Source organism: Pavona decussata, unplaced genomic scaffold (genome assembly GCF_977016875.1).
Source record: "Pavona decussata unplaced genomic scaffold, jaPavDecu1.1 SCAFFOLD_184, whole genome shotgun sequence".
Classification (NCBI taxonomy): domain Eukaryota; kingdom Metazoa; phylum Cnidaria; class Anthozoa; order Scleractinia; family Agariciidae; genus Pavona; species Pavona decussata.
This window is the reverse complement of record NW_028145593.1, coordinates 1,138,715-1,150,000: the sequence shown is the minus strand read 5'-3', so window position 1 is coordinate 1,150,000 and position 11,286 is coordinate 1,138,715. Positions and strand designations below refer to the sequence as shown.

The 11,286-nt window shown below is 37.6% G+C and overlaps 1 protein-coding gene across 1 annotated transcript in view; it reads left to right on the top strand.

The window, feature by feature from the left end:
- The first annotated feature begins 6,870 nt into the window (after positions 1-6,870).
- The window catches only part of LOC146462834 (uncharacterized), a 60,761-nt gene continuing 56,345 nt past the window's right edge, over positions 6,871-11,286 (top strand). Inside the window, exon 1 of the mRNA XM_085085097.1 lies at positions 6,871-7,073. Coding sequence (XP_084941223.1) covers positions 6,896-7,073 — 178 coding nt within the window. The 5' untranslated portion in view covers positions 6,871-6,895. The remainder of the gene's footprint in view (positions 7,074-11,286) is intronic.

Below are 11,286 nucleotides of genomic sequence, written 5' to 3'. Positions count from 1 at the left end.
ACAAGTTTGACATCGACTTTGGTGTACCGCAGGGTTCCTGCCTAGGCCCATTATTGTTTTCTATCTACATGAGTCAATTGTCTGAAATCGTCAGTAAACATCTGCCTACAGTGCACTGCTATGCTGACGATACGCAGCTATACCTTTCTTTTCGACCGAGTGATAGTACGACTCAAGATGCGGCTGTTACTGCAATGGAGGCCTGCATACGGGATATCCGGAAGTGGATGATCAAAGACAAGCTCAAGATCAATGATGACAAGACTCAATTTATTCTTATTGGCACCAGAGCACAGCTACAGAAAGTGACGATTGACAGTCTAGTTGTCGGAGACTCTGTGGTTCCTTCTAGCTGTGAAACGATAAAGAATCTTGGTGCATGGTTTGACAGCCATTTTACCATGAATACCCACATATTGAAGATCTGCAAAGCTGGTTTCTACTATCTCCACAATATTAGCCGCATTAGGAAGTTTTTAAGCCGAGAAACCACGGAGACCTTAATACACGCATTCGTCACTAGTCGCTTGGATTATTGCAATTCTCTGTTGTATGGGCTACCAAACAGCCTTGTTTATAAACTACAACGCCTACAGAATTCAGCGGCAAGACTAATTTTTAGAGCTCCTAGATACTGTCATATCACCCCATTATTAACTGAACTTCATTGACTAAATATTAAACATAGAATTTATTTCAAAATAATTTTAATCACATATAAAGCTCTCCATGGCACCGCCCCAAAATATATACGGGACTTAATCACATTGAAGCCGAACTCCAGTTATGGTTTAAGATCCAATGATAACTATACGCTCAAACCACTGGCAGTTAAAACGTTGCCCACCCTCGGGGACCGAGCCTTCGCTACCGCGGCTCCTCGATTGTGGAATGGACTACCTCTAGAACTCAGGAAGGAACACAGTCTTAACATTTTTAAACGGAAACTTAAGACTCTCCTTTTTAAAAGAGCATATCTCGATTAGTCCTTTAGAATAACTTTTATACGATTTTTAATTTTTAACAGAATTAGTTAGCATGATGTTTATGATCTAATTTTTATGCTTTTACAGTTTAGATTATTATTATTATTATTATTATTATTATTATTATTATTATTAACAGTTACGGGATAATCTGATTAACGGGAAAAGTACTGTACGAGCTCTTGGTAGGCAACAGACAGATTGAACAGATACAAGTTATTAAAAGATTATTTTAAGATGTCCAAAGATTTATACCATATATGCATAGGATTTGCAAACATATCATTTTCTTCCCTTTAAATTTGCACACAAGCAAAGTTTTCCTTACAATAGGGGGACTTTTTTGATCGGATTTTGCGTCTTTTCGGTTTTGATATTCATTGCGGATTTTGGTTTTTCCCTTTTTTGAACATTCAGTTTTTTTACCTGACAGAAAAAACAGGTTTTTTCGGTCAGTTTCTGGTTTTCCCCAGTTGCCTCGGCGGCGGCCTTCAGCCCCTAGTTGTCAGAGGTCGTCTTCTCCGTGAACTTGGTACAGTCGAACCTCGATTACCCGGACTCGTTGGGACTTGAATAAATAGTCCGGATAATCGAAAATATGAATATTAATGAGACAGTAATGTAAAGGAACGAAAAAAGTAAACAGAATTTAATTGTGAATAGACTTTTAAACTTGTCTAACCAACCGGTTGATGCTTTGAAGCTTTCGCGATCGGTCGACTGCGCTGAGAAATGTTTCGCTTTCTCCTTAAGAAGCGGACCTGAAATTGGTGTTCCACTGCTGAATAATAGAATAAACCGAGGAATACTGTCTTTTCTAACTCGTGTTCCTCTACGTCAGACATCCTGGCAGAACGTAACTTTTTCGTGACCGCAAACGTCCAAATATGGAACCCATAAAATTTTCCCAGAGAAAAAAAGTGACATTTTTTCAAGCACGAGAAGTTCATGTTCGTTTCAGCGAGGGACCACAAAAAAAATCGCGATCTTTAATTCGTTTCGATTGTTCAAGACATGCTCTGCTCTAAATTAAAACTTGAAAGGATACGTCGCTTGTGTGCAGATTTCATGTCCTGGGAGGAAAATGACACGTTCGCAAATCCTACGCACGGAAATCTTTGGACATCTTAAAATAATCTTTAATAACTTGTATCGATGTGTCTGTTCGAACAATAACCACGATTTCCAATCTATAATGCCTAACAAGAGCTCATAGATTACTTTTCCCGTTTATCAGATTATCCCTAGCCTCCCACGCAGTCGTTTTTAGTGGGAGGCTAGATTATCCCGTAACTGTTCATGAATATGAAAGTGTTGTTTTGCCGGATGGTGTGTCGTACTAATGTACGGAGTTCCTCTGCAAACTCAGACTGATTTGGTTGAAAAACGAGAAGAAACACTCTATAGCGTTTTCGCTGTTTGACTGACAATAAGATTTAAATTAATTCAAATCAAAAAAAAATAGCCAAAGCTAGCATTTCTTAGAAGGTGGCAATTAACCAAAAAATTTAACAGTATCAACATCCTAGCTATTTTCTTTTTTCTTGGTTTTTTTTTAAAGCCCTATCCGCCATCCGCCGTCCGCATCCGCCCGTCCGTATCCTCGTTTTACAGAGTCCCGCTGCATTCGCCTGAACGTATTTTCCCGCCTCGACGAAGCACGATGGTGCCATGAACCAAACTTTAAGCTCATACAAAGCCCCGGAGAAAGCCTTTTCGTATACTAGCTCCAGCTTTTCACTGAGGAACGGCTTAGAAGCGAACTAAATCTGCAATTTTAATTTCAGAAGAGCATTTCCATACCTTTTCGTCGGCCATCGTGAGATCTCACATGCTTTTGAATGCAAATCTGCGGTTAGCGGCTTTCCACAAACTTTCCCGTGTGGGGATACCCTGAGTTAATTTTTAGCGCATGAAATGGAAACACTCAGCGACAGCGAATGAAATTTAGCGAGAGCGAATGAATATCAGCGATAGCGAATAAGTATTACCGACAGCGAATGTAATTTAGCGAAAGCGAATGAAATTTAGCGATAGCAAATGAGTATTAGCGACAGCGAATGTAATTTAGCGAAAGCGAATGAAATTTAGCGATAGCAAATGAGTATTAGCGACAGCGAATGTAATTTAGCGAAAGCGAATGAAATTTAGCGATAGCAAATGAGTATTAGCGACAGCGAATGTACAATTTAGCGATAGCGAATAAGTATTAGCGACAGCGAATGTAATTTAGCGATAGCGAATGTAATTTAGCGACAGCGAATACAACTTAGCGAATATTGAAACATTTGGACGACCATACCAGGCCACTCTTCTGCGGACATGCGACTCATCCCTCTCGAACTACAACCCACCAACAATGCTCACGCCGTAAGGCACGCGAGGCTTCTCTTATTTATACAGGGAAAACGTTATCTCCAGAAGGAATTAACAGGAAAAACGAACGCCGAACCTTTGATTATACGCTTTTATATTTTTGTTATCTCATACTTTTACAAGAACGCTGTCTTCATGTCATGTATTAGCCAATCATTTTTTTCCATATATTTTTTCAAACTTTAATTTTAGGAGCCGTTACTATATTTTCCTTCAGTTGGCTCTGGCCCTGAGGAAGACTAATTCTATTAGTTGAAATATTGGCCACTAATAAATCTGTCCTTTGCCGTAGTGCCAGCCTTGCATTTTCACGTTCAAGTGACGCCTGGCACGAGGTCTTTCACAAGAGAGATCCGGCAAAATCACCATCAAGTTTTATTTCCTGCGTTGTGTGGACCTCTGCATTCAAAAGTTTTTCCTAAATGTTTTTGTGCCCAGGCCCCGAACTGAAGCTGCTAAGAAGGCGTTTAGCTATAGGGGGCTGTCATGTTGAATGGCCTTGGCAACAAACTTAAACCAAATGAGACTGAACTGAACTCTTTCAAGTACGCTCTGACTTTGTCTGGAACCGGGGCGGACTGAGGGAGTTGCGTTAGTACTTATTTAGCCATAGCTTAGGTTAATTTTTGTGGAATTAACTGTAGAATTGTTTCTTTTAATCACTATATTTGTGTCTTTTTAGCATCATAGTTTTGTAATTTGTTATGTAAAGGGCTCGCTGAAAGAGCATTTTTAATGAAGTGATACCGTCAATAAAGCTACTACTACTTCTTTTAGAAGCGTAAAAAAATTGTTGTTAACTCTTTAAAGGCCAATTCTTCTGTAAGGTATACAATAAAAAGTCAAAAGCAAAAATACACAATCGTTCAGAAACTGAATGAAATACGTCATTTCAGATCGCAAGGTTATTAGTTTTAAAAGCATTCTTATCCATCCGGCCAACACAAAAGTATGTCACACACGATAAGTCAGCATCGGTCACGAGAGAGTTCAATGGAAGAACAATCCATCCGCCACTGTTTAGCGTTGGAACAACTTAGTCCCTAACTCAATCTGAAGTAACCCAACCGACGGAAAAATACAAAGAACTCTATTAACAATAAATTACTTTAACTCAGCGCGGCTAGGCAATCCTTTTCCACTCTTTAGGTTAGGAAATTAAGACAAAAACCGCAATTTAAGGATCACACTTGCTAGGGCGAACAACCAATAAAACAATAAAAATTAAACAAACAATAAAACTTAATCAAATTAACACTCAAAATGATTGATTTGATTTCTTGCTTGATCAGTTAACTTTGTGATGTATTTCACTAACTTAATTTGAGAGTAGGACAACTTATAATCTTACGAAAAATCCATACCTTCTCTGAAAAAGCCTTTGCATGCCTAGAAGTCAAAAGCTGATATTCGATCGTCCAGACTCAGGTTTCATAAGTCATCTCAGAGTGCTAGAAAGTATTCTTAACGATTTGACCAAAATAAAGGTATGTTGCACCTGATTACTCACCGCAATTATGTCTTGGAAGGAACTAGAAGCAACTTAGTCTGCAATTCCGCAACGTCGGGTGTCAGTAAAACGCGGACTCGGGGTCAGGTCTCCTTTTTTATAATTATGTTTTCTTTTTTTTTTTTTTTCTTTCAATGTTTTTTTCTTTTTTATGTTTTTGTTTTGCATTTCTGTAGCGCCGACTTCGGTGTTACAGAAAGCGCCAAAACAAAAAGTTGACGCCTGAAATAAAGGGGTTTTTATTAAAACACTTAATGCTGGTACTGTAAATTGCTAACGAACTGGTAGTCATAGAGATTGCAATACACGTTTACGTGACAAGGTAGTAATATCTGATAATATTCAAACCGAGGCAACTAATTAAACGGTGTCAAAGGCAACAGGAATAGTCTCAGTTACAACTGTAGCCATTTATTTCTTAGAAACACAACTTTACACCATGCTTGTCGTACTAATAATAGCAGATGGTTCTCAGTGCCAGAGAAGAATTAAAGTTTACATTGTGTTAACCACCAAACAAATAAGTACAGTTGTAACTAAGATCATTCCTGTTGCTCAAATTTAACAACGTTTTATTTGTTGCCCCGGTTTGAATATTATCAGATACTACCTTGTTATGAAAACATGAATTGCAATCTCCCTGAATGACCTACCTGCAAATTCGTTATCCCATGCAACGGTCGCAGTGAACTCCAGATAAACCAAACGGCGAAAGGGGACTGTGAACAGTCTAATTGGAAACCGTTGCATGGGATAACGAGTTTGCAGGTAGGTCAAGGAGAAGTCAGAGAGATTGGCAAGGTATTAACTGCGATCAGATAATATTTAAACTGGGGAAACAAATTAAACGTTGTAAAAAGCAACAGGAATGATCTTAATTTCAACTGTAGTTATTGATTTCTTGGAAACACAACTTAACACAATGCTTTACATTTAAGATAGACTTTAAACCCCTTCTTACCAGCATCAACTTTTTGTCTGGTCGCTTTCTGCAATACCGAAATCGGCGCTGAGCTAGAAAAGAAATTTGAGCAGCTTCTATATTCGACTTTCTTGACTGAAATGTGACGCGGATCGTTTGCGGCGGATGTCCCTGACAAACGAGGCTCCACTGCATTTCATTTCCTTTATATGCGAAGATAAAGCAATGATGCACTGCTGCTGCAAATCACGAGAAATGGGCGTTTGGGCTAAAATAAAAAAAAAAGAGACATAAGAAAAGACATCAAATGAAAAAAAAAATTAAAAAAAGGAAGAAAAAATATTTTAAAAAAAGACACCCCGGCCCCTGCCCCGACCCCGAGTCGACGTTTTACCGGACACCCCACAACGTATTCTTGAAGGTTTCATCTTATCACGCGATCGAACGACAATTTGTCCTTTTCAGGCTACCACCCAGTTTCTAAGGCAATTATAAGGTATAATAAGGGGTTCTTTATCAAAAGTAAAGAAAAATCGTTGTTAACTCATTACTGGCCAATCCTTCTGTAAGGTGTTCAATAACAATTCAAAATTAAAGACTGTTTTTTAAGGATCACAGTTGCTAGGGCAATCAACAAACAATTAAACTTATTTAAATTTCTACTCCAAATGATTGATTTTATTTCTTGCTTGATCAGTCATCTTTGTGATCTATTTCACTAACTTTAGTTGGGACTAATGCAACTTAGAATGTTATGGAAAATCCATACCTTCTCTGAAAAAGCCTTTTTCTAAATGGACGTACAAAAATGTGCAACCCTCCTTTACTAAAAAGGAGTCGCAAAATAGTGAAATTTGAAATGCAGGGGGCATCTTTCCAAATGAGTAGCCGTAGGGCTGCTGTTAGCCTCCTTTGTTAAATAGGACGGAATGATAAAAGGCTGTGAGTAAGTTCTGCTGCTCAAAAACCGCAAAAATAGCATCATTAGGGCTCCAACCAGCACGCTATTCTGTGCTTCTGTGAGCCGTTCACCGTTCAAGTTTACATATTTTCAGTTGCCAGAGTGTTCGCATACACTATAGGATTGACGATCTCGTTATAATGGCGTTAACTAGCGGTGACCGTCGAACAATGGTATTTGTGGCTGTTGCTTCTGTTATTACCTGTCTGTTAGCTATTGCCGCTTTAGTTTTGGCTGCAATAATGTTATCTATGGTGAGGTCTGCTGACGTTTCGAGGACGGCTCCGAAAACAGATCGACAAGGTGCTTTGGTGCAAGGTAAGCAGAACTAATAAGCAGACGAGTTAGTTATTATGTCAAGTTTGCAAGAAAAATAATGGAAATCGGCTGATAAGAATTTATTATATTCAAACCGTTTTTAGGTGCCTTTGACTGATCTGATAAACTGGTTTGGCAAACGGCCAGAATGACTGAATTCATCTCGAATAAGCTTGTTAAGAACTAAATTAAAACACTCAGTACTATGTTCCAACACAAAAGTTAAGTTATATACCCTTTGGTTCAATTGTTACAGATTGACTTTAACTTAATGTCTTAGTTTTTAAATTTCTGGAAGAAATTAAAGCGAACTGATCGCGAAAGAACGCGACCGCTTTACTAAAGAGATAGACCTATATCCATGACGAGATCCACTGCTGGGCAGCTTGCTTCCAACGTTGTGAAGAAATATTATAACTGCAAATTATTATGTAGGATGCAGCTACTCTACATCCCTACAGTAATTGATTGTTGACCCTTGCGGCGTTTTCGTTCCTAGAATTCCTAGACTGTTCCTAGGACTTGCACTGGCAGCAACTTTTTAAACGGCACCTTCGTTTCTCTCTGAATTCATCAAACTCTTTCAGCCATCTTTTTGCCTATATTAAACTGCAAGCAAGATCGCTTGAAACCCAACTGCTACTTCTTCACCGTATGTATTCTATGTCGCTGGAAACAGGTTCGGTTTTTTCCTAGCGTTTTCTACAAAGAATTAACTGTGTGACCGATAAGGGCAGTTTACTTCCATCGTTTTGGCAAAATGTTTTCGATTATGTCGTTTGCGACATATTTTGGAATCAAGCTATACATTACGACTAACATTACGCACGGATCTCCGAACGCCAAGATTTAATAACATAATATGTGGTACACGTGGCATAAGATATATTGGTCCTAATTATAGCAGTGACTGGCAGTGACTTTAACCACGTAAGAAATTAGAAATAAAGTTGAAAAATTTCTAATGTAAGCTATTGCTTTGAAACCATGACAGTGCATATCTTAAAGACTTTACGAGTGCTTTGTCTCAGTGTGAGTTAAATTCACGTCAGAAAATAGCATAACGAGTTTAATAATCAAACACATCTTTGTTTGTTTTCCATATTAGTTGGAGATTTACTGTTAGCTGAAGCAAAGATCGATAAGTTCGGGGTTCTCAGTGACTGTGTGAAAAAAGTTTTATTGCTTCGAAACACGCATTGGCAGCTCTTGCAATCTTCTAATTTCATTCTAAAGTGAAGGAAGTTTAAATATGAACAGCACAAAAATCTTCTGCAAATGACGATATAACTTTATCAACCCTTCGAAAACAAAGTAGTTGTATTAAACGTTTGGTGTAATGTTCCAAATGGTATTCCACTAACACTAGGATATTTTTGATTCGCTTTATTGCAAAAACACAACAGCTAAAAATTGGCCACATTTTGAGACTTTCGTCACTGAAGCAACATCGGCTTTAGTCAACAAGACTGAAGACTTCGATTAAGAACCAATACAAGAAATCAGGGTCAAGGTATTGTACAGAAAAGAAAGAAGTGGATTTCGTTTGCAATTTGACAAAACATTGACATGTGCACTAAAATGGAGCATGACCAATCATCGATCCTACAAAACAAGTGAACGATAACGGCACTAACTTGCTTGAAATCTTACTCAAACCCGGTCTTTTGTTGCTCAAGTATAGCTTTCTATGACAGAATTGACGTAACTATAATCAGCGCAAGAAAACGTTTTCAATCGATTGTTCATCTTGATACAAGGCTCATTCTTCACGCGAATCACCGATAGCGATCGAACATCTGGCTGATGTTATTTAACAAATCGACGGCAGTTTTCTATGGTCTATACTCTTGTAGACCATAAAAGGAAGACCAAAAAAAAAAAAAAAAAACACTTGAACGGGGTATACTATAGGGTTGTTTTAGGACAATACAAAGACTGTCTTTGGCCTGAAAAAAATTGTAGATTAAAATATTCGTTTCCATCTATAAATGATCCGTAAGCCTACTTTCTACGGTCAAAGACTTAAACCCTGAAGTAAAGCTCTCAATATCAACTTTCAATTTCAGCCCGAATAAAGTTATCCCTTTTTACTAAACAAAAAGGAAATGAATAAAATAATAATAATAATAATAATAATAATAATAATAATAATAATAATAATAATAATAATAATAATAATAATAATAATTCTTTTGCACTCTGCTTTAGGAAATAATGAGAAAAATGGCAGTCTAAGGTTCACAGTTGCCTATGCATGTGCTAAGGCATTCAACAACTATTAAACAAAAATTACTAACCCAAATGAGTTTATTTTTTCTCTTTTGTTCAGTTAACCTTGTGATGTATTTCCACTAAATTATGCTGAGACCAGTGACACTTGTAGTCTTATGCAAAATCCATATCTTTTCTGAAAAGCCTTTTTCAAAATGATCTTCAAATAACAACAAACGCCGTTTTAAGTTTGAAAAACTTTTTTCGGATGACCTTCATCCATCTACAGTTTCGAATGCAAATATATAGAACCGCTAGTCGGTGTATAATATAAAAACAGCGTGCATGGAATAATTATAACTGAAAAACAGCAACTTGGTTTCGCATCTTTAACACTAGCAGCGAGACCTGGATCCGAGTTTACATGTGCCCAGTTACGAAATTTGGCTGAGCGAGACTATTAGTACTGATTTTTTGATAAACAAACATGGCGGCGATATATGTGAAAGCGCTCGCAAACAATTTGGCTATTCGACGTCCAAACATCACAGGAAGGTTCCGGTCGCTTTTTTCGCCTGAAGTTTGGTTATTAAGAGGGATCACAGATGCAAATTTGCAGCGAAAACGAAAATACTACAACCAACGACTAGCTGACTTCGGAGAGGATCAGTATCTAGATCTGACACATAGTTCACAATTTCTATCCTGAAGGTTTGGAGAATATGTTTAAACCAACCTCCTTGGTTCATTCATGTAATGTACAAGGCTCCTCAAATAATGTTTCTGTTCCCAGGCTCCTTACTGAGGCGGTTAGCTATAAGGGGCTGTCATGTGGAATGGCCTTGGCAACAAACTTAAACCGGATGAGACAAAACTCTTAAAAACTCTTTCAAGTACGCTCTGACTTTGCCTGGAACTGGGGTGGACCGAGGGAGTTGCGTTAGTACTTAGGTTAATTTTTGTGCAATTAACTGTAGAATTGTTTCCGTTTTAGTTTTTGATATCTGTGTCTTTTTAGCATCATAGTTTTTGTAATTTGTCATGTACACGATTCGCTGAAAGAGCATTATTATAAAGTGACACCGTTAATAAAGCTACTACTACTTCTTTAGAAGCGTAAAAAAATTGTTGTTAACTCTTTAAAGGCCAATTCTTCTGTAAGGTGTACAATAAAAAGTCAAAAGCAAAGATACACAATCGTTCAGAAACTGAATGAAATACGTCATTTCAGATCGCAAGGTTATTAGTTTTAAAAGCATTCTTATCCATTCGGCCAAAACAAAAGTAGGTCACACACGATTAGTCAGCATCGGTCACGAGAGAGTTCAAAGGAAGAACAATCCATCCGCCACTGTTTAGCGTTGGAACAACTTAGTCCCTAACGCAATCTGAAGTAACCCAACCGACGGAAAAATACAAAGAACTCTATTAACAATAAATTACTTTAACTCAGCGCGGCTAGGCAATCCTTTTGCACTCTTTGGGTTAGGAAATTAAGACAAAAACCGTAATTTAAGGATCACACTTGCTAGGGCGAACAACCAATAAAACAATAAAAATTAAACAAACAATAAAACTTAATCAAATTAACACTCAAAATGATTGATTTGATTTCTTGCTTGATCAGTTAACTTTGTGATGTATTTCACTAACTTAATTTGAGAGTGGGACAACTTATAATCTTACGAATAATCCATACCTTCTCTGAAAAAGCCTTTGCATGCCTAGAAGTCAAAAGCTGATATTCGATCGTCCAGACTCAGGTTTCATAAGTCATCTCAGAGTGCTAGAAAGTATTCTTAACGATTTGACCAAAATAAAGGTATGTTGCACCTGATTACTCACCGCAATTATGTCTTGGAAGGAACTAGAAGCAACTTAGTCTGCAATTCCGCAACGTCGGGTGTCAGTAAAACGCGGACTCGGGGTCAGGTCTCCTTTTTTATAATTATGTTTTCTTTTTTTTTTTTTTCTTTCAATGTTTTTTTCTTTTTTATGT